Raw genomic sequence first — 24385 nt, 5'->3', positions numbered from 1 at the left:
ACGGCTAGAAGCAATAAGAACCTAATGGGTCACACATAAGACTTGGAGCCCAAAAGAGAAACAGATGTTAATTAATTGATGGAAGCCCAACTGAGTCCACTAAGGCCCAGTAAGTAAAGGGGGCGATTTTTATGTATAAAATACATAAAGAAATTAATTTGATTTTAAGCAATCCTAATTAGATTATGATTGTGAATTAAATTAATTAAATGATAAATAAGTTAGGAGGTTTAATGAGATTAAATTGCTCCTATTATTATCCTAAAAGGTTATTATTATTATCTTTATCTTTAGATATAATTATAGATAATAAATAAGAATTATATTCCGAATTAAATTCTTATTCAGTAACCTAATTCTATCTAACTAGGGTTTAGATACAAGAGAGTATATATACCCCCTTTATATGTAAATTTCGGCTAAGGCTATTGTCTACCGAAGAGAGAAATTTCGACCCCTTATTGAGGACGAGATCATTCACCGCTTCCTTCCGTTTCGATTGATTAATCTCTTTCTCTATTCCTTAATCTTGTGTTGATTAATTAGAGGCAATCTATTCTTGATTGCTTTCATACGGTTGAATTCTAACTTGGTTTTGAATTGTGTTTTTGTCTTGTGCTCGGGAACTCGAAGTAAGAGTTGTCGGCACTTCGATTGCAACGGTAGATAGAACATCAAAAGGTATTTCCTTCTATCCCTCTTTATATGAAATAACGATTAACAGATCTTGGGTTAATGGAAAAAGGTTAAAAAATTTATATTTCCGCTGCCAAACATTTGCCTATTTCCCTTCAGTGGTATCAGAGCCTGCGTTAAATCCGTTATTTCATATATGAAAATTAAGAAGTTTTTCAATCAGATTGAATGAATATTTATAGTTAGGTTAATTAACGAAACTGTTTTGATTAATTAATTCTAAAGATAAATAAGTTTTAATTAATTGTTAATTAAAATAGATTATGCATATGTTCCTAATTATTTTGGTTGATAATCATTATAACAAAATCTATTAGTTTTATAGTTAGATAAATAAAAGTTAGTTTTATTATTCTAAAGATAAAACGGAAAATCTTTAATAGGTTTTTCTTTTTTTCTGAAAATCGTTTTAAAACTGATATATATATATATATATAATTTTAAAAAAAATGGACAGCAGCTCGTGAGGCGCAACCCGACCGCTGTCCTGCGGTTGCTGCCTCGCGGCAGCAAGGCAACAGCGGACCAGACACAGTGGCTGCTGCCAAACGGCAACAACCATGTGTTCGGGCCCGGCCCGAAACCTATATATTTTAAAATCGTTTTAAAATAGCTTTAAATATATTTATATACATATATGTTTCAGAAATTAATAGTTTTCTGTTTTTGATTATCGGATAAAAGAATTTATTTAAAAGTTTATTTTACCTATTTGTAAATCAAAAGTATTTGTTTGCACCAAAAATAAAATCTTCCTGATGTATACCCTGGTTTACTCTTTTCATGGATAAACTTTTCTTTTTAGGAAACTTTTTCTTAAAAGAACATTTTAGGAAACTTTTCCTTAAAAGGCCTGTTTAGGAAACTTTTCATTTTGGGAAACTTTTCATATTTTCCTAGTACATCGTTCACTTAGGATTTCCTAGAGTGAACCTCAGTTTCCCTCAAGAGAAACATCTAAAATACTGTACCAACTTCCTAGACGGTGTACCTTAGGGGAAACCATGTAGTGTACCTCATGGGAAATCATAGTGTACCTCGTGGGAAACCAACTTCCTATAGCGGACATCAGGGGGGACTTAAAGTAAACATATGGGAAATCATGTAGTGTACCTCATGGGAAATCATAGTGTACCTCATGGGAAATCAACTTCCTATAGTGGACATCAGGGGGACTTAAAGTAAACATATGGGAAATCATGTAGTGTACCTCATGGGAAATCGTAGTGTACCTCATGGGAAATCATAGTGTACCTCATGGAAAATCAACTTCCTATAGTGGACATCAGGGGGGACTTAAAGTAAACATAGGGGAAATCATGTAGTGTACCTCATGGGAAATCATAGTGTACCTCATGGGAAATCAACTTCCTATAGTGGACATTAGGGGGAACTTAAAGTAAACATAGGGGAACCAAGTGCCAACTAATATTTTAAAGTGTTTTCGTGAGCCAATTAAAAAGCAGGAACAATCAGAAAGTGTACGTATCAATCCATCATGGAAGTTAAAGTGGAGGTTACTCAATGTGGTGGAGAACGTGGATTAGTGGAAGCAAGCAGGAAGTTACCTCCAACATTTATAAATGGAAGGAATCACGATGAAATAAGCCAATCAACCAACTCAACAACAACTACCCAAAACTCTAGCAAATTAACTCTAGACTTCAGCATTTTTACAATTCTCGATTGTTTCCTTAGATTTAATTTTCAAGTGCAAATTTCATTCAAGCTTCCAGTACATTTTTATTTTATTTGTTGTTCAACCATTTTCTGTAAGGTCGGTATCGTTTTGATAATCGAATCTTAGGAATTTTACGGTCTCTTTATTCCTTACAATCGTTTTGATAATTAGAAGTTAGCAAGCGCACTCAATTTCACTCCATAGTTTGATAATACTATAATTATCTGGCACACCCGCAATTTCCCACGAAAGAGCCAAACAAAAATTAATTTTTGTTTGGCTCTTTCGTGGGAAATTGCGGGCGTGCCAGAGAATTATAGTATTCTCGTACTATGGAGTGAAATTGGGTGCGCTTTCTAACTTCTAATTATCAAAACGATTGTATGGAATAAAGAGACCGAAAAATTCCTAAAAGATTCGATTATCAAAACGATACCGACCTTACAGAAAATGATTGAACAACAAATAAAATAAAAATTGTACTGAGAAATGAATAGACTTTAGATCTGAAAATTAAATCTAAGGGAACAACTAGGAATTGTAAAATTAATTTATGGTGCAAACAATTGCCCCCCACAAGCATGGATTTGAGAGACGAAAATTTATACTTGGACCCCGCAATAAAAAAATCTTTTAGACTTCAAAAAATTCAAAGTGGACAAAACAATGAAAAACTCTTAAAAAAAAACGTTACTCCTAATTAACATAAAGAAAACTAATCCTAATCTTAAAAAAATAAATAAATAAATAAATAAATTTAAAAAACTAACCCAACCATTAATTAATCATTTACGAGAAAGATTAACGTTTGAAGTGAAATCTATGTAGGATTAGTTAGAAAAAAAAAAAAATAAACTAAGTCCTAGTTAGAAACAAAATAAAAACTCTGAATATAAAAAACAAAACTAAAATAGAGTAACAATAGGGATCCAATCGGTGCAAAGAGTTTGTAATTAATTAGAAGTTTGAAACCCACAAGAGAAAGGAATCTTTAACAAAACAAATCTCAATTAAACTATATATATACACAGCACTATGTAAAACAACCTTTCTAAGTACCTGTACAACCTTGCCGCAAAAATTCTTAGTGCACAGCAAACTTCGTAGCGTTCATAAACAGATTACCCAAAAGCAGAAGATGGTGTTTGGATTTTGATTTGCAGCTCTGCCTCTCTGCCCGGGATCTTCTCAACTGCAACAATAAACACTATTCTCCAAATTGATATGTCTTCTGCCAGCATCCTATGCTCATCCCGCTGATTTGTGATTTACGGCGTTGATCGTTTTCTTTCGTAGCTCTGACTGTCTACATCAGAAATAATAGAGTCCAAGATCTTCAAGATTAAGTTTATTGCTCCACCAATTGCACTTTCTCAGGTTCAAGAAGCTGGTTTGCTGTCCATGCTCATCCAATTTCAGTCGTGACAAAACAGTGGTTTTATTTTCTATCTTTTTTTTTTTGTTTTTTGCTTTCCTTTTCTGTACGGCCATCTCGAATTTCCATGAGAATAATAATTTCTTTTCTTCGGTTAAATTGCAGATTCTTCCCTCGCAGACTCTTCTCAATCAAGTCAGTTCGTGTTGTGACGAAACGCTTACCGATAGCAAGGATTAAAGGCCGGATCAATCATTGATAATCATTGATCGATTTCCTTTAATCATGGTGCTAACAAGTTCTTCGTGATTGCACTACTAACTCTTTGCTCGCTTGTACCTTTGATTGAAGTCTCTGAGAATACGTGCACAACCGATTCCTCTTTTGACGAAAGATTTGAAGGCCTCAAGGATTAAAGGCCAGATCAATCATTGATCGGTTTCCTTTAATCAAGGTGTTACCAAACTTGAGGTTGCGTCTAGCTGAAGTGCAACTCCTTTACTCGAAATCACCGCCAAGATGTCTTCCAAAGGTAAACTTACCATCAAACTTGTGAATAAAATTTAATGGACTTCAAATGTGTTTGATGTTTGATATTTGGTGAATGATGACAATCGTGAAAGGGCAATTTTGTGTTGACATGATTTTTGGGACTTTAAAATTTTAAGGGGAAATGCTGCCGAAATTTTAAAAAATTTAATTTTTAGCTTTAACTTGGCAGAAACCCCTTTTATCAAGAAACCAACTGCTCCACCTCTAAGAAAGTCACACCCAAATCCTCCTGGAAAAAGTGCTGGTGAACTCGGAAAAGCACACCAACCTGACACAATCAAGATGAATTTTAATGATGATGAATTGTATGCTCTTTTGCCGACTGGTCGAGACAAACCTCCTCAAGTGCCTTTTCCAATATCTCAAGAGGGAGAACTTCTTTTGATGAAATCTGGTCTTCTCACCGGCCGACATGTTAAATGCAAAAGTTGGCCCCGTCTTGCTAGTGAAAATGCCACAAAAGCATGGTCTACCTGGGTGAATCGGTTGAAGCCGACGTATGAGAGACAATGGTGCAATCTTGGAATCAATGAGTTGATTAAAATGTCCCAGATAGAGCTTCCAGTAAACAAGAATCTTTTGTATGCAGCTTTGGGTTTCTGGTCACATAACTGTAATGCTTTTCTATTTCCACCTATACCGATGAATGTTACCTTGAGGGATGTGCTTGCACTAACAGGACTACCAGTGGTTGGTCCTGAGATACCTTCCTTAGTTCGACATGAGCTTCCAGAATTCTTCAAGAAGTATAGAACTATGGATTGGGTGAGGCTGATCGAATATATGGCTAATCATCCTCCAAAGAGAAAGCGGGTTGATCATTTTCTGTTTTTGTGGACTCTTGTTTGCCGATATATTTTTTGCACTGCATCTGGCAAAGTAACTGCAGAATACAAGGAGATTGCATATGAGCTTGCAACTGGGAAAAAATTGGCTTTAGGATCCATGTTGTTGGGTGCAACTTATCATCACATTGCCCACGTGGTCTCTAATGAACCTTTCACCCGCCTTGGTGGAAACCTCTGGATCGTTCAATTGTGGCTCCTTGCTTACTTTCCTCAGCTTCAAAGTTCTGTTTTAGACATATCTATGCCCATTGGTCGGTCTCTGATGAGTTGTAGAACCAAAATGACCCAGACCAGGAAGTTCTTCAAGTTTTTCTCTTGTTTGAAAGATAAGCCTCCGTTGAGGTTCACTTATTGTTTCTCTAGACTGCCAGAATCTGGAAGAATAATGAAAGCTTCTACAATCAACCTGGATGAGACATATGAAATGTGGAAGTCGTTCTTATCAACTCGTTTCCTCCATGTCGGTGCCACCTTCAAGCCAACTATCACAGGGACGGCGGCGTGTTTCGAGTTGTATTGGCCAGCATTATGTGCTCGACAGTTTGGCCTCATTCAGGTCATTCCTGCTCCTCCTTTGCTCCCTTTGGAAGAACGTTACAAAGCTTCTGAATCTCGTGTACATCGGCTTCTCAATGATGGTTTTCACTTTAAATTGTCAAAAGTGGGCAAGGCCTCTTCAATTGTTACTAATGAGTTTGACCAGTGGTGGTCTTTACGCCTTCCTTACCTTCAACAAAAGGTAGAAGCATCAGGTAAATTTCTTGATTGAATTCTTTCTACTTCCTCTCATCTCTGATTTGAACCAGACCATTCACACATACTCCACACAGGGAAGGTGGTTGATGAGGAAGATGCCAATGAAGATGAAGATAGTGATGTTGTTGTGGCTGATGTTGCTCCTGATGAATCTATCGACCTCGACGACTTCCCTGAAGCAGATTTTGCTTTCCTTGCCCAAGTTAACTTTGAAGATTTGGATTTAGATTCAGATGAGAGACTCTTGGAAGATGATACCCCTCCTTTAAAAAGGCAAAAAATGGACAAGTCCTCTGATATTCCGGCTGATACCATTGACCCAGATGATGAAGGCAACTAGGCAGAGCATGATGGTGTACTTTCTGTAGCACAAGTTGATTGTACTTCGCCATCAGTAGGTGAGATCCCTGCTTCAGGCGTGGTCAATATCCCTCAACCTCCATCTTCTTCTGATCTAGCCATCATAGACCATGTAGGGGAACTTCCATCAAAGAATGACACTCCCATTGTTTCTAGATCTGAGGTAAATGAAACCAACTTCCAACTTTAGGATTATTATTTTTTTTTAATAGATTTCTTTACTTTTGATCAGGCACTCCTAGATAGAATTGCTGGAGTAAAAGCTTTTCCTCTTGAGGATCCTTCTTCTAACATCGACTTCTCCTTTCTTGAGAATGACACTCATAGTGATGCACCTGATAAAGACCATACTTATGCCTCTAAGAATATGATACGATCGATACTTGATCTTGATATATCCTCAATTTGTACTCAACATTTGACGATGCTCTTTTCGACTATTGATGATCTTATTCACCTCTCCTCTTCTGCTGAGTTTAAGAAACGCTTGACTAACTTCAAGACTCAAGTTCACTCATGGCATTCTGATTACTCTGCTGTGAAACCTCAGTTGGCTCTCTTAAGTGACAAGTTAGATTCATGTGCCTCTGATCACCTCCTTTACCAGAAGTTGTGTGAAAGTAACTCTATTGCTGACCAAGAAGTTGAGTCTTCCATTGAATTGATCGACCAAAGGTATAAAAAGATGGAAGAAGTCAAGAAACTATTGAAGACAGTTGAAGATGAACTGATGAGCTCGATAGTCCAAGGTGAAAAGTTGCGCCACCTCTAGAAAGATAGGTGGGAGAAAAAGAGACTCATGGAAAACTCTTTGAGATCAAACTATGACCGAGCTAAAGCATGGGTTGCCGAACGTCAAAAACTTCGATCTGCTTCTCGGGCTTGTTGGGAAGATCTGAAGACCATAGATTTAGAGGATGTTTGATTTGATTCCCTTCTAGATAGATTTCTTTGTTAAACATATTTGATAGACATTGCTTGATGAATAAATTGCGGCCTTGAGGCCTGCTATTATTTTATTGCAAACAGAATAGCGACTATAAGCCAGCTTTACAATTTTCAAAGTGAAATTGCTTTGCGTTACATCAAATACATATTGCCTATATCCTATGGCTGATGCTCCCTCAGTTCCCAAAGAGTGGGATAAAATTTCTTGAGGTACTTTCCATTGATGAACCTCTTATGTGGCTCCCCTTGCAAGCTGGCTAACCAATAAGAGTTTCCTTTTAGAACTTGGAAGACTTTGAACGGTCCTTCCCAATTTGGAGACCATTTTCCATATGCTCTATCTTTAGTCCCAACTGGTAAGATGAGTTTCCAAACCATGTCTCCTTCTTCAAAGGTCTTTTTCTTCACTCTCTTATTGTATGCTTTGGTTACTTTCTTTTTCTGGGCGATCATTCGATCAAGTGCTTGCATTCTAGCTTCATTAGATCCTTCAAGTTCCATCATCATAGCTTCTGTGTATTCTGCTGGAGTGAGTTCATTTTGTCTGGCTACTCTCAGGGACGGCACTACTACCTCCATAGGAAGCACGTCATCATGTCCATATGTTAATGAGAAAGGACTGACGCCTGTGGCACTCCTTTTTGATGTTCTGTATGCCCATAAAGTTTCTGAAAGTAAGACGTGCCATTCCCTAGGGTTATCTTCGATCATCTTTTCAATGATGTTGATGAGAACTTTGTTGGAGGCCTCAGCTTAACCATTAGCTTGTGGATAATGAGGAGTAGAGTGCAACAACTTGATTCCATAATCTTCCATGAAGTCCTTCATGTCATCTCCGGTGAACATGGTTCCTTGGTCTGTGGTAATTGACTGAGGGATCCCGTACTTGTGAATGATGTTCTCCTTGATGAACTTCACAACATCTCTCTGGTCCACTTTCTTCATTGGTAAGGCCTCTACCCATTTTGTGAAGTAGTCTGTTGCCACGATCATAAAGTTGTACCCTTTTGATGATGTAGGATAAATTTTCCCTATCAAATCAATTGCCCATCCTCTGAAGGGCCATGGCTTGACGACTGTGTACATCTCATCTGCAGGAACTCTTTGAATCTGCCCATATCTTTGGCATTGGCGACATCCTTTTGCATAAGACATACAATCCTTCAGCATAGATGGCCAGAAGTACCCATGTCTCCTGATGAGCCACTTCATCTTGATGCCTGCCTGATGAGCTCCACATACTCCTTCGTGGACTTGTTTCATAACTTCCATGCTGTCTGGAAATCCTAAGCATTTCAGCAAAAGTCCATCTACATTTTTGCGGTACAAGTCACCTTCCATCAACAAGAAGTTCAATGCTCTAATCTTGAGGGAATAAGGTACTCGTCTTCCTGGGTTCGAAAAATACTCCTTGATAGGACTCCTCCAGTCACTAGCTAGATTGACATCTGTATTGAATGTCTCCACTTGAATTCCCCTCTCTATGATGGAAGGATGTCTGAGCTTCTTGATCATTATCAACTTATGGGTGAGTTCTTCCGACATTTTCAAACCAGAGGCTATTTGAGCTAGCTCATTAGCCTCCCAGTTCATCTCTCTTGGAACATGAAGAAAGGAAAAGTCATTGAATTCCTGCAGTAGTTGAACATCGGCTGTATAATATGGAGCCAAGCTGAGACTAGTGCATTTGTATTCTCCTGATAGTTGCCTCAGCACGAGTTGGGAATCCCCTTGGATCAAGACTTCATCTGCTCCTAACTCCCTCAAGATCTCTAGGCCAATGACCGCAGCTTCATATTCAGCCTGATTGTTCGTACATTTGAAATCTAGGTTGAAAGACATTGTTGTTTTGGTTCCCATGGGGGATATAATGACTACTCCTGCTCCTGCAGATGTCTCGGTGCTAGATCCATCAAATTTCAAAATCCAGCGGGATTTTTCAACACTGAAGATTGGTAGATCTTGATCTATTTCATCCTTCACATCAAGACAAGGGTGATCTGCAAGGAAATCTGCAAGTGCTTGCCACTTCACTGATTTTTGAGGATAGTACACCAGAGTAAACTCTGCCAAAGCCAGCGACCACTTTCCAATCCTCCCAGTTATGAGCGGCTTATTCAACATGTACTTGATCAAGTCAGTTTGAGATACCACCAACACCCTTGCCCCAATCATATAATGCCGCAGTTTGGTACAAGCAAAATACAATGTAAGGCAGAGTTTCTCAATTGGTGAATATTTTACCTCAGTTGCATTCAAGAATCTACTCAAATAATATATTGCCTGCTCATATCCTTTGGAATTGTTTTGTGCTAACAAGCATCCAATGGAATCATGAGCGGCAGATAGATAAAGTTTCAGAGGTACACCTGGCCTTGGAGGCATAAGTACAGGAGGTTGGCATAGATACTCTTTGATACTCTAGAAGGCTTGCTGATGGTGTTCCTCCCATTTAAACTCATCTTCCTTCTTTTACCGCAGCAAATCAGAAAATGTCTTAGACTTTCCAGCCAAGTTGGAGATGAACCTCCTGAGATAATTCACTTGCCCCAAGAAACGCTGAAGCTCCTTTTTTGTTTGAGGGGATTTGGACTCCATGATCGCCTTGGCTTTGTTCTGATCTATCTCCACGCCTCTTTAGTGCACCAGGAACCCAAGGAAGTTTCCAGCTTTCACCCCAAAAGCACACTTGAGAGGATTGAGTTTTAGTTGATGCTCCCTCATCCTTTGAAAACCACATCTCAAGTGATCTATGTGCTCCATTTCTTTTTTGGACTTTATGACGATGTCATCAATGTAAACCTCCAGATTTTTTCCAATCATATCATGGAAAATGGCATTCATGGCTCTTTGGTAGGTAGCACCTGCATTCTTCAAGCCAAAAGGCATGACCAGCCACTCAAATGTCCCAATAGCTCCTGGACATCGAAAGGCGGTCTTTGAAGTATCTTCTTCAGCAATGGCAATTTGATTATATCCTGCCACACAATCTAAAAAAGATAAAAGCTCATTGTTAGCTACTGCATCCACCAACATGTCTACCATGGGCATCACATACACATCCTTCGGAGTTGCTGTATTAAGGTCTCTGAAGTCCACACAAACTCGTAGCTTGCCATTCTTCTTTACCACCGGTACAACATTAGATAACCATTGAGCATACCTGATTGGTCTTATGAATCCAGCTTTCAGCAACTTTTCAATTTCTTCCTCCCTTTGGTTTCCTCTTTTGTTGGCAATTTATGACCTGCATGCAAAGTAATAAACTTCTCCTTTAAGAGAAAGTCAAAGAGAGCATCACTTTTGGACACATCAAAGCTGAATTGTGGAGGTTTATCATTGAAAGATTTCTTTGCTGCATCATGTCCTCCGGTGGAGTGGAGTAAGGGGAAAACATGAGTCCCTGTACTTTTAAGATCTGCCACTACAACCTCGTGGTATATTTCTTGGCAATAAGTTCCCATGACACTCTTCTTTCTATGACTCTCTTCCCTCAACAGATCTTCGTACTGTGTCACCTTGGCAGCTAACTCATAAAAGTCTCTGAACTCCATTCCTTGGAACTTCTCCCTCAGCTCGATGTCAAGTCCCCTCTGCGCCATCTTCACGTACTCCACCTCTGGGAGATAGACATTGCATCTGTTCCTCATTTTCTTGAAACGAGAAATGAACTGGTCTGCTCTTTCACCTCCTTTCTGAGTAAGCCTAGAGAGTTCTGCAACATATACTTCTGGCTCTGCTCGGAAGAATTGAGTGTGAAACTGCCTCTCCATATCTTGCCAACCATGGATGGAGTCCCTAGGGAGAGTAGCATACCAAGTGAAGGCTGGTCCCGTCAGAGAATTTGGGAAGAGCCTCAACTTGAGATGGTTGAAGTTAGGTAGTTGGCAAGTTCTCCACACTGGATCGTGAACCTTGCTACGTGCTCCAAAGTTGACAAGCCATCTTCCCCAGAGAATAGGGAGAAGTCAGGTACTCTGTATCCCCTTGGGTAAGGATTCTCCATGTCAATCGCATGAGGGTAAGGCTTGTGGAACTCAGGGCGGCCAACTTAACGAAGGCCAGGCCCATACAGCTCTTGGACAAATTCTCTCACAGCCTCCATATTGAATGCTGGAACTTGTTGAGGCATGCCATTCTGATGGTGACCGTAAGTCATATGAAGAAATCCAGTGGTCCTTCTATTGCCTCTATAGTTGCCCCCCATGTCCCCAGTGATATGGTGGCCTCCTGCCTCCTCATGATACGAAGCTGTGTGGGAGGTAGGATTAGTGTTTCCAAAATATTGAGAAACAGGTGACTTACCACTATTTTCTCGGCCTGCTGAACTAGCGGCCTTCTGCAAGACAACATCGTCCCTCAAGGGTGGAATTTGATACTTCTCAGCGCCGAACAACCCACGTCCCCCATTGGAATCTGGGAACCTTGAGGACCATGGTTTTCTCCATTCTTGATTACCCCTGGTTCTGACAGCTTCTGGAGTATTTTATCCATCTTCAGATCTATGTCACTCCGCAGAGCTTCCACATTCTTCTCGATGGAACTGAAACGCCTCTCCAAGAATGGTGAATTTTGGATCTTTGTAGAGATCCATGATTCTCCTCTAGGGCTAGTAACCTTTTCCCCTTCGATTCGTCCCACCATCTGTGGAACATTGCCTGTTACCATGACCTCATCTTCTTCAGAACTTGCAACTACAGGATCTTTGTTGCTCTTATCACTTTTCTTCGGTGGCATTGTGATTGGGTCCCACTGGGCGTGCCAATTTTTGTTTGGCTCTTTCGTGGGAAATTACGGGCGTGCCAGATAATTATAGTATTATCAAACTATGGAGTGAAATTAAGTGCGCTTGCTAACTTCTAATTATCAAAACGATTGTAAGGAATAAAGAGACCGTAAAATTCCTAAGATTCGATTATCAAAACGATACCGACCTTACAGAAAATGGTTGAACAACAAATAAAATAAAAATGTACTGGAAGCTTGAATGAAATTTGCACTTGAAAATTAAATCTAAGGAAACAATCGAGAATTGTAAAAATGCTAAAGTCTAGAGATAATTTGCTAGAGTTTTGGGTAGTTGTTGTTAAGTTGGTTGATTGGCTTATTTCATCGTGATTCCTTCCATTTATAAATGTTGGAGGTAACTTCCTGCTTGCTTCCACTAATCCACGTTCTCCACCACATTGAGTAACCTCCACTTTAACTTCCATGATGGATTGATACGTACACTTTCTGATTGTTCCTGCTTTTTAATTGGCTCACGAAAACACGTTAAAATATTAGCTGGCACTTGGTTCTCCTATGTTTACTTTAAGTTCCCCATAATGTCCACTATAGGAAGTTGATTTCCCATGAGGTACACTATGATTTCCCATGAGGTACACTACATGATTTCCCCTATGTTTACTTTAACCCTGATGTCCACTATAGGAAGTTGATTTCCCATGAGGTACACTACGATTTCCCATGAGGTACACTACATGATTTCCCATATGTTTACTTTAAGTCCCCCCCTGATGTCCACTATAGGAAGTTGATTTCCCATGAGGTACACTATGATTTTCCATGAGGTACACTATGATTTCCCATATGTTTACTTTAAGTCCCCCCCTGATGTCCGCTATAGGAAGTTGGTTTCCCACGAGGTACACTATGATTTCCCATGAGGTACACTACATGGTTTCCCCTAAGGTACACCGTCTAGGAAGTTGGTACAGTATTTTAGATGTTTCTCTTGAGGGAAACTGAGGTTCACTCTAGGAAATCCTAAGTGAACGATGTACTAGGAAAATATGAAAAGTTTCCCGAAATGAAAAGTTTCCTAAACAGGCCTTTTAAGGAAAAGTTTCCTAAAATGTTCTTTTAAGAAAAAGTTTCCTAAAAAGAAAAGTTTATCCATGAAAAGAGTAAACCAGGGTATACATCAGGAAGATTTTATTTTTGGTGCAAACAGTATTAAATGAATTAAAATCAAAATAATTGGGATATGCATAAATAAAGTTTTGTATAGCTGTATTGATCTAAAAGGTTAATATAGAAGATACGAAACTGTTAGAATTAAAATTGGATGAAAGTTAATTTGATGAGTTAGTGTGATTAACCTAAATATTACATAAGTATTTTATGTAATCAACCAATTAAATTTATTTAATTGAGTCTATGTATGTTTGGAGTTATGGACATATTTGGACCCTCTATTTAGTCTTTAGGTATTTTTGAAATAGGGCATGCGAGTCCTGCCTATCTACTATCTATTGTAATTTCTCCTCTCATCTAATTCCCTTCAAGTTCATTGAAGTTTTCTTTAGTAGTATAGAAATTAATATGTAATTTCAAGGCGCCATGGAGAAGACGGATGACCTAAAGAGAAATATGTAATAGTTAGTATTTCCCTAGGTTTGGCATTTTATTCCGTCTCTGGCTCGACAGAATAATTTAGATAATATGTCCATAACACCAATGTATGTGTCTGATGTATGCTAAAGAAAATCAAGACTAAGTTAGATTATGAGACTTAAAATAAAAATCCCTCACTAATTAAAAGTTAAGTAAATAAGCAAGTTATTAAAATCGGTTGCCCCTCCCTAATATTATAATTCAGCCGGCAGTACTGGGGGCCTTTGGGTTGTTGAGAAAACTCAAGCTCGGGGCCTTATAGTAACACCTGAATTATCGAAAATCGTTCTTTCATGAATATGGGGTAATACTTAAATTAGATTATGATAATTGGATGAGCAAACTCATGTTATCATAAACTAATGGGCAATATGGTTGGGATTAATATGAATAGCATATTAGTTACTAATGTGGTTAGTAACCCAATAACCTAGGAATCACATTAAAGATGTGATTGATTACATGAATCTACCTAACAAATGAGACTAGCTTGTTGAGCAAACTTAAGGTGAAATCTCAGGAGTTAGGATCCTAGCTCACTAAAGGATTTGAGAAATTCTTTGAATTAATATGGAGGGCTATTAATTTGGCAAAATAGTGGGAGCAATTTAAAATGAATTAAAAGACCTATATTTTTAGATTGATAGATTTTAAAGCAAATGAATAACGTACGTTTACTCTTTCTCACTCTCAGGTTAAATTAAAACACTCCTAAAATCATGACTAAAACCAATCTACAAAATATACTTACTGATAACAAGTTGAACGGTTCAAGCTTCACCGACTGGTATCGCAACCTCAAAATCGTTTTGAAGTTCGATAAGATTGGGTATGTACTTGATACACCGATACCCCTTTACCCGGCGGATGATGCTCCGTACCAAGAGTTTTATGCTTACCTGAAGCATAAGGCTGATGACGATCACGCGGGATGCATCATACTTGCATCAATGACACCGGAATTGAAAAGGCAACATGAGGAGCTGGATGCCTATTCCATGGTCGCGCACCTGAAAGAGTTGTTTAGGAATCAAACTCGGTGCGAACGCTACGAGATAACAAAGCAGTTATATAGATGCAAGATGCAGGAGGGCACATCTATAATGACACATTGTGTCAAGATGATTGGCTTTATTACCAAGTTTTCTAGTATTGGAGATGCGATGGATCATGAACTAAGTGTAGACTTACTTCTTCAATCCCTCCCCGAGAGTTATTCACAGTTCATCATGAACTATCAGGTGAATGGCTTGCAAACCTCTCTTGAAGAGCTTGCAAATATGCTCGAGACAGTCGAGCCCAATATGAAAGAAAACGAGGGAATACCGGCCTTTGCTATGGAAGGATCAAAGAAGAGGAAAGGGAACTTCCCCCAATCCAAACCATCCTAAGAAAGGCAAGGGGGCCATGCTCACCGAAACAAAGGGGAAGGAAGTGAAGAAGCCCAAAGGAGAGTGCCACTTTTGTGGTGAAGACGGGCATTGGAAAAGAAACTGTTTGGTGTACCTAGCTACCCTCAAGAAGGGAAAAGTCGGGACTTCAACATCTAGTATGTTTTATATTGAAATAAATACAATTTCACAGTCTGAATCTTGGGTATTAGATACCGGATGTGGATCTCATATTTGTATGAACATTCAGGGACTCAGACGGACTAAGAAATTGAAGAAAGGAAGCATAAACTTGCGAGTAGGAAATGGAGCAAGAGTTGCTGCCATCGCTGCTGGAGATTATGTTTTGAGCTTGCCCTCTGGGTTTGTAATAGAATTAGGGAACTATTTGTATGTTCCAGAAATGTCCAGAAACATTATTTCTATTAGCCGTCTTGTTGACGACGATTTTCATATTTCAATAAAAGACAAACATTGCGAGTTTTATAGAGATGGGATTTTCTATTTTTCAGGAATATCACAAAATGGGATTTATGTGCTAGATGATAAAATTTCTGTATTCGCAATTGATACCAAAAGACATAAGCTAGATAATTCGACTTACTTGTGGCATTGTCGTTTAGGCCATATAAACAAAAGACGCATGCTTAAGCTACATCAAGATGGGCTTATAGATTCAATTGATTTTGAATCATTGGAAACATGCGAAGCATGTTTAAAAGGTAAAATGACAAAGACACCCTTTAGCAATAAAGTTGAGCGTGTATCAGACACTCTAGGATTAATACATTCAGATGTATGCGGTCCTATGTCAGTCCAAGCAAGAGGAGGATTCAGATACTTCGTAAGCTTCATAGACGACCATACCAGATATGGTTATATTTACTTGATGAAGCACAAGTCCGAAGCTTTTGAGAAATTCAAATGATTCAAGAATGAAGTAGAAAATCAATTAGGAAAGAAAATAAAGATACTTCGATCCGATCGAGGTGGCGAATATCTTTCAGATGATTTTCTGAATTATCTAACTGAATGTGGGATATGCTCACAATGGACACCTCCCTATACACCACAACACAATGGTGTATCCGAAAGGAGGAACCGTACCTTACTAGATATGGTACGATCTATGATGAGCATAGCATTACTTCCAAATACATTTTGGGGCTATGCCTTAGAAACTTCCCTCTTCACCCTAAATCGAGTACCAACTAAATCCGCTAGTTCCACACCAAATGAATTGTTCGTTGGTAGGAAACCCACATTCTCATTCATGAGAGTATGGGGTTGTTCAGCATTTGTCAAGTGCGTAGCATCAGACAAGCTAGATTCTAAATCTGATAAATGTTTATTCATTGGATATCCTAAGGAAACTGTAGGGTATTACTTCTATCATCCAGATGATCAGAAAGTAATAGTATCCAAGCACGCAACCTTCTTGGAGAAAGAGTTTCTCGAAGAAACAGAAAAGGGAAGCATGATTGAACTTGATGAAGTTCAAGAAGAAGAAGCACCGACTGAAACAACAGAGGCGGTTGAGGAACCCGAAGCAGTTTGGATGAGACTCAAGTGCCACCCATTCGTAGATCACAAAGAGTTCGTGAACTCCCAATTAGATATGGTTTTCTAGTGGGAGATGAGGCTCTTACCAGTCCAGATTCTAAAGCATGGCTCGAGGCCATGATGGATTCCATGTACACCAACCAAGTGTGGACTTTGGTTGATCCACCCGAAGGGATAAAACCCATTGGGTGCAGGTGGATCTTCAAAAAGAAGACTGGCATGGATGGAAAGGTTAGCACCAACAAAGCTAGGTTAGTAGAGAAAGGATATCGTCAGAAACAAGGAATTGATTATGACGAAACTTTCTCTCCTGTGGCTATGTCCAAATCAATCAGAATAATGCTCGCTATTGCCGCTCACCACGATTACGAGATTTGGCAAATGGATGTGAAAACAGCTTTCCTAAATGGAAACCTGCTTGAGGATGTATATATGATGCAGCCTGAAGGTTTCATATCAAAGGATGCAAAGAAGGTTTGCAAACTACAGAGATCCATTTATGGACTCAAGCAAGCATCTAGAAGTTGGAACAAGCGTTTTGACGAAACCATAAAACAATTTGGTTTCGAACAAAATTGCGAAGAAGCTTGCATTTACAAGAAAGCAAGTGGGAGCTCAGTTGCATTTCTAATATTATATGTGGACGATATATTATTAATGGGAAATGATATAGCTCTGCTACAGTCGGTAAAAGTTTGGTTATCAGGTAACTTCTCCATGAAAGACCTTGGTGAAGCAGCTTATATACTTGGTATAAAGATCTACAGAGATAGATCAAGAAGACTGCTTGGTCTTTCACAGGCTACATACATTGAAAAGGTGCTAAAGCGTTTTAGCATGCTTGAATCGAAACGAGGTAACTTACCCATGGTACATGGAGTAAAGTTAAGCAATCATCAATGTCTTAAAACCGAAGATGATAAGAAACGCATGGCTGTAATCCTGTATGCCAGCGCAATCGGTTCGATTATGTATGCTATGCTATGCACTAGACCTGACGTAGCATTCGCGTTAAGTATAACGAGTCGTTATCAAGGTAATCCGGGAGACGAGCATTGGAATGCTGTCAAGAACATTCTTAAGTACTTGAGAAGGACTAAAGACATGTTCCTAGTGTACGGAGAAGGGGATCTGAAAATAGAGGGATTTTCAGATGCCAGTCATCTCACATATGAGAACGATTTTAGATCCCAATCAGGATACCTGTTTATCTTGAATGGGGGCGCGGTCAGTTGGAAGAGTTCCAGGCAGGGAAGCGTAGCTTTATCTACGACCGAGTCAGAGTACATCGTTGCTGCGGAAGCAGCAAAGGAAGCGGTTTGGATTAAGAAGTTCATTACTGAACTTGGTGTGGTGCCTGACATTGTAAATCCTATTACACTGTACTATGATAACGATGGAGCCATTGCACAAGCAAAGGAACAACGGTCTCATAATGCATCCAAGCATTACTTGAAGCGATACCACATTGTAAGAGAGATTATGGCAAGAGGAGATGTGAGAATAGAAAGAGTACCCACTAAGGACAACGTTGCAGATCCGTTGACAAAGCCCTTAGCCCAGAAAGTACATAATCGTCATCTAAGTTCTACTGGGATAACTTGTAGAAACAATTGGCTTTAGTCCAAGTGGGAGTATGTTGGGGTTTAGTGTCCTATAGACAATTGTTCTAGGATATAAACTTAATGTAAATGAAGTGTTCTTTACATCATTTGTTTTAATAAGATATGGTTTCATAACTATATAAAGGCAACCTCTTTTAAGAACTAAATAAGTCTAATAAAAGGAAATCCCTAAGTTTGTTTAAAGTGATTATAAAGTGTTCATACAAGCATGAAGTGAGACGAAACTTTATAATAAACTAATAAACTTAAAACCACCCCAAGTCAAGTAATATGTTTAGAAATAGGATTGACATATCACTGTTGAGACTTGCATGTAACAATGTCTTCTGTCGAGACAGAGAGCTGAACTCACAAGCTTCAGATATGCAGATATCTGGACAGTTACATGGATCCAATGAAAGGGAGTTCATTAGGATTGGGGACCCGACTTGAGATAACAGGATGGGTAGATTTATCCTTGTCATATGTTCATCTCATTGGTATTAATAGGTATAAGTAATCCCCAGACTCAAAGGAATGTTAATTAGTGATTCTGGATTATAGAATGTGATGCTTTGATCCTGTTGTAACACGATCCATAATAGAGATGACTCTGGGGTGTGAACGGCAGACGTTGGGTATCACAGGAAGTAATTGTAGGATAGTTATACATTGGATTGAGCATTTGTCACTCCGATAAATGGGAGATACATCCAAGGATCGCTTGTGGAAGACTTGACTATAAATCCTTGCAAGGTGATAACTTAAGACTTGAAATACAAATTTCACTTAACCTGTCTAATTGGAGTTAACTCGGCATGTACAAGTAAAACGAACGTCTCGCTATATGTGACTTGACATTATCCATAGTCATAAGATTCAGTTCAAGGATGTAGTTGATAAAGGATCGAATTATACTGTAACTAATACGGAAAGGTCAACGACAGAATCAACCTGTCTTCTTATAGCTCTAGGGGAATGTTTCGGATTTGCTAATCACATTTCGTGTACTCATTCCATTATGCAAAGATTAAATATAATTCTGAGAAAATTAATTTAATAGTTGCATGCGGCTAGAAGCAATAAGAACCTAATGGGTCACACATAAAACTTGGAGCCCAAAAGAGAAACAGATGTTAATTAATTGATGGAAGCCCAACTGAGTCCACTAATGCCTAGTAAGTAAAGGGGGCGATTTTTATGTATAAAATACATAAAGAAATTAATTTGATTTTAAGCAATCCTAATTAGATTATGATTGTGAATTAAATTAATTAAAGGATAAATAAGTTAGGAGGTTTAATGAGATTAAATTGCTCCTATTATTATCCTAAAAGGTTATTATTATTATCTTTATATTTAGATATAATTATAGATAATAAATAAGAATTTTATATTCCAAATTAAATTCTTATTCAGTAATCTAATTCTATTTAACAAGAGAGTATATATACCCCCTTTATATGTAAATTTCGGCTAAGGCTATTGTCTACCGAAGAGAGAGAAATTTCGACCCCTTATTGAGGACGAGATCATTCACCGCTTCCTTCCGTTTCGATTGATTAATCTCTTTCTCCATTCCTTGATCTTGTGTTGATTAATTAGAGGCAATCTATTCTTGATTGCTTTCATACGGTTGAATTCTAATTTGGTCTTGAATTGTGTTTTTGTTTTGTGCTCGGGAACTCGAAGTAAGAGTTGTGGGCACTTCGATTGCAACGGTAGATAGAACATCAAAAGGTATTTCCTTCTATCCCTCTTTATATGAAATAACGATTAAAGGATCTTGGGTTAATGGAAAAAGGTTAAAAAATTTATATTTCCGCTGCCAAACGTTTGCCTATTTCCCTTCAGGTTGCAAATTCCAGATAAAGGTTCTGGAAATCGCTGAATTAGGCGGTTGGGTGGTGAATGGGATTGTTAGAGATAGAGGACAACATTATCATCAGTTGGTTGTATATCGTCAGGGCTACAGACAGATGAGCGGACTAAGCCCGGGTTCCAAAAAACTTGTTCGTGAAATGAGTTCAGCTCAAGCTAAGCCTTGTGCGATTTTTGCTACAATCAAAGAAAAACATCCGGGGGATTGCCCGACACAAAGACATATCTATAACTACAGGGAGAAAATCAGGACTGAGAGCTTTGAGGGTCTGGATGTAATCGGTCAGTTTTATTTACTTGATATAGATAAGGAATACATACATTGGATGCAAGCGGTGCCGGGTAGCAATATTGTGACTCACTTATTTATGGCACATCCTACATCGATCACACTGTTCCGATCTTATTACTTGTTTGTTGGTATGGATTCAACATATAAAACAAACAAGTATAAGATTCCATTCTTTGAGATCATTGGAATGACGCCTTCAAACAAAAACTTCTTGATCGCCTATGCAATCATGAAGGATGAAACTGAGGGAAGTTATATGTGGGTGTTACAAAAATTGAATCTTTTGCTCCAACCTGATGTGCATCCGACAGCCATTGCTATGGACCAGGAGTTAGGACTGATGAGACCGGTTCGTGAGGTATTTCCTCATAGTCATCATTTATTGTGCACATGGCATATTAATAAAGATGTGGAGGATAGAGTAGGCAAGTTGTGTGGAATGAAGAGTTTTGGTGAAATTTTTAAGAATTCCAAATGGAAACGTATAATTGAAGCCCCGACAGTAGCCGAATATGAGGCGGCAGTGGTAACCATGAAGAATACTACTACCAACTGGCCTCGTGTGATAGAGTACGTGGAGACCACATGGCTAGTGCATAAAGAGAAGTTTTATCGAGCATAGACGAACAAGGTGTTGCACTTAGGAAACACCACAACCTGTCGAGTGGAGAGTTCACATGCACAGTTGAAACAGTGGTTGAATTCATCTACTGGTGCACTTGATACAGTGTGGGCGAAGGTGCACAAGGACATTGAGGCTCAGATCGAGGCGATCAAGTAAGACATTTATTCTGTTATTTAATTTAATCTTTTAAATTGTAATACATTAGTTTTGTAATCATTTACCGTATATAATCAGATACTCACTCGAGGACTCGAGAAGAAGAAATGCGTCAGCTCACTGTCAACAACCTTTCAAGTATCTCAACTTACACGTTTCACATTACTGCTTGCGTGTACTGAATGATGAGCTCAAGCGTATGCGCGGATTGAGTATGGATGTGGTAAGTGAATGCGGATGCGTGTTGCCCATGACTCATGGAATTTCGTGTGCATGTGAGCTTAAAACGTATATTGACACAGATGAATCGGTCCGTGCTGACCGCATCCATCCTTTTTAGAGATCTCTTACGTTTGAAGGGTTGAGTGACATACCAGTTACTGCTCCAATATATGCTGACGGGTCTGAGGATCACCGGTTTTTTCACTCTCCTGTGGAAAAGGTTGAAAAATTAGATCCTTCAATGGTGCGTAGCATATCGATGATGATTCATGATCAGATAAACCCGGAACAAAGTGGCTTCAAAGAACCTGAGGTCAAAGACACTGATAGGGGTAGACCAAAGGGGAATTCATCAACGAAACGAAATCCAAGTGCATGTGATAAGTGTCTATTTCAGCGATAAAATACCCACTTGTTATGCTATTTGTTAGCCGGTTTGATTGTTATCACGAGTTTTATTGCTTGTTTTGTGTATTATGCCTCTACAGGGACTTATTATGAAGAAAGGAGCTGAAATGGGGCTATTTGGAGCTAATTTGGTTAAAGATAAAATCTGGAGCTGTTTTAAAGACCTGAAGTCGAAGCTGGGAGTTAGTCTTACCCAAGACTAAGAAGCAGGCGGACAGAAATCTTTCCAAATATGTCAAGTGCGAACCTGTTCAAATTTATCACGTTTTCAGATGTCTATTAAGGAGTTTTGAGCCTACAAATCATGAAGGAAGAAGTCAAGTAGTATTAGGAAGTTAGAATATTTATTTTTTATAATTAGCTAGTATTTATCTCCTAATTAGGGTTGGAGAACTCCTATAAATAGGAGAGGATCTATCTCTAATGGGAGTTCAGTTTTAATTCCGTTTTATAATGAGAATTCAATTTTAATTCAATTTTCATTCCGTTTTTAGTTTTTAGGTTTAGCTTTTATTTTTATTTTGTTCTCTCTTTCACAAGAGAGAAAGGTTGTTCTCCATGGCTATTTATAGGTAAACTTCTACATTCGGTTAAGGGTTAATTCAAAGGAGGTTTTCTTTATTATTGTGAGGATGTTGTGCTTTAATCTTCTTATAAATCTTACCGCTTATTTGTTCATTGCACTTTAGGGATTTATTCTCAATTGATTATTCATTCTTTGAATGATAACTGCAGGTCGTTCTTTGAATTTGATTATCATATGGCTGAATTGGTAAAGTTAGAGTTTTACCTAAACGAACCAATCATAGTAGCAATCGATAATATAAATTAAGTTAGTTTTGTATTTGAAAGAATAGATTCAGATTTGACAACCTGAGATTGTCTTTCACGTGACATTAATACAAAAGTAATTGGGTTTATTTGAGTCGAATGAACAAGTAATTTAGTTTCTGGATCGTCTACGCTGAGTGTCGATTGGCTAAGGTCGGGTTCTTCTAATTCATAAGGCTGTCAATAGATTGAATCTTGACCGCTGGGGCTGGATTATTTATTGATTAGGAACTAGTTATTTGCTGTGCTTGACTACTTTAATATTAAGGAAGAATACTCCAAACTGTTCCGGTATATATTTAAGAATATAACTTTTCTGTCAATGATCAAGATTAATTGAATTCCTTGCCTGAGTACCCCTTAGCTGAAATCTTCTTTATTTATTATATTCAATTTTGATTTTGTTAATTCGGTTAACTTAGGTGATCAATCTACTCAAATCCCCCTTTATTTAATTTTGTTATTTTCTTGATTATTAATTTAGTTAAATCAGTACTAATCCTTTGGGTTCGACCTTTACTTACCCTTGTGCAAGCCTAAGGGATGTGAAGTTATAATTATCTTTGGTGGATTCGACACCCGTCAAATTTTGACGCCGTTGCCGGGGATTAGTTTAACTTGCTTTAATTTTATTAATAATCAGGTTTGTATTTTTTTTCCTTTGAGTGATTTTTCATAATTATGGATTATGTGCTTCAACTCATCAATGAGTACTGCTGGAATTCTGATCCATACTATTCTCCATGTCCCAATTTCTTTTGGAACCAATCAAGTTCAGATAATTATCAATCATATTCTATTAATTCATCAACCTCTGGTATGTCCCTTGATGAAATTGGTTTGAATTTGGCCACTCCAATTTTAGTTCATGATTATGCGTTAGAGGAAGATGAAATAATAGAAAATGATAAGGTAATTAATGATAAAAATTACGTAGCTGTCAATGAGTTAGATTATTCAAAGGATTTTTATGTTTTGGATGCAAGTAATTCAATCATAAATTCAGAGAATTTTTTTGCAATTGACTCATCTAAGGCCAATGAAAATTTGGATATTCAAGAGGGTATAATTTTATATCCAATCGAATTTCATTGTGTTTTTCAGGTTGGCTTGATTGATTCCACTATGCATGAAAAGAGTAACCCGGACAATCTTGAAAATATTTTTGGTTATGATTGGGATGGAAAGGAGGATGAACGGTTAGGAATTGGATAATGTAAAATCACAGACGTCTGGCCAAAGACGTTAAATAGAGGCGCTTTTGGGAGGCAGCCCAAGTTGGTCGTGCTCAAGACCAACAGTTATCATTTATGTTATGTTTTGCTTTTGCTTTTGTTCTTGTTTTATTTTATTTTGTTTTTGAATAACTAACTTAACTACCATCGTCTTCTCCAGTAGGCATGTGTTTCCTTTTGATTTAATTTGCAGGTGTCAAGGTACTTGATAATGGTGGAATAAGCTTTAGTTTTAAGTTAAGTGGGCTTTATGACAAGTTTAAAAAGAAATAAATGGATGCCCAACAGTAATTTTCAGGGAGGTAAAAAAATAAAATAAAGAGGGACAAAGGGTTAAAAGGTTATAAGGGTAAATTGTGTACATCAATTACCTTAAACCCTATAGGAGACAAACCCCACTTCATCTTCTCTACACCTCAGAGCCGTCCCAAACAGGGCAGAAACAAAAACCATGCTCTTCAATTTTCGTCGATCACACGACCACCGATTCAACCACTGCCACCAGCAGCAACTCCGACTCCTACAGACCTGTCATTGCCCACTTCTTCAGCAGATAAATCTA

The 24385-nt window shown here is 38.2% G+C and overlaps 1 protein-coding gene across 8 annotated transcripts; it reads left to right on the top strand.

Annotated features, from left to right (window-relative positions):
- The first annotated feature begins 3167 nt into the window (after positions 1 to 3167).
- On the top strand, positions 3168 to 24060 carry LOC136206480 (uncharacterized). 8 transcript variants are annotated; one of them, XR_010676290.1, is made up of 5 exons: positions 3168 to 3754; positions 3918 to 4284; positions 4474 to 5904; positions 5983 to 6431; positions 6501 to 7445. XR_010676290.1 is itself a non-coding variant. In XM_065997542.1 (4 exons), exons 2-4 carry the CDS (start codon positions 4272 to 4274, stop codon positions 6246 to 6248), a joined length of 1710 nt encoding a protein of 569 aa, XP_065853614.1. In that variant the 5' UTR covers positions 3168 to 3812; positions 3918 to 4271; the 3' UTR covers positions 6249 to 6468. The 8 variants fall into 8 exon arrangements, 1 of the variants encoding a protein (XP_065853614.1); XR_010676289.1 differs by having other exon boundaries at positions 3168 to 3809; XR_010676288.1 differs by having other exon boundaries at positions 3168 to 3812; positions 5983 to 6380.
- The last annotated feature ends 325 nt before the right edge of the window (positions 24061 to 24385 follow it).

The sequence above is a fragment of the Euphorbia lathyris genome, chromosome 9 (assembly GCF_963576675.1).
Source record: "Euphorbia lathyris chromosome 9, ddEupLath1.1, whole genome shotgun sequence".
NCBI lineage: Eukaryota > Viridiplantae > Streptophyta > Magnoliopsida > Malpighiales > Euphorbiaceae > Euphorbia > Euphorbia lathyris.
The sequence above is the reverse complement of the archived record's forward strand: the minus strand, read 5'-3'. Positions and strand labels throughout refer to the sequence as shown.

Excerpts from the sequence above, each read along its gene's own strand:
- LOC136206480 (XM_065997542.1), top strand. Across the intron at positions 5,905-5,982 it reads ACAAAAGGTAGAAGCATCAG|GGAAGGTGGTTGATGAGGAA; the intron begins GTAAATTTCTTG and ends TACTCCACACAG.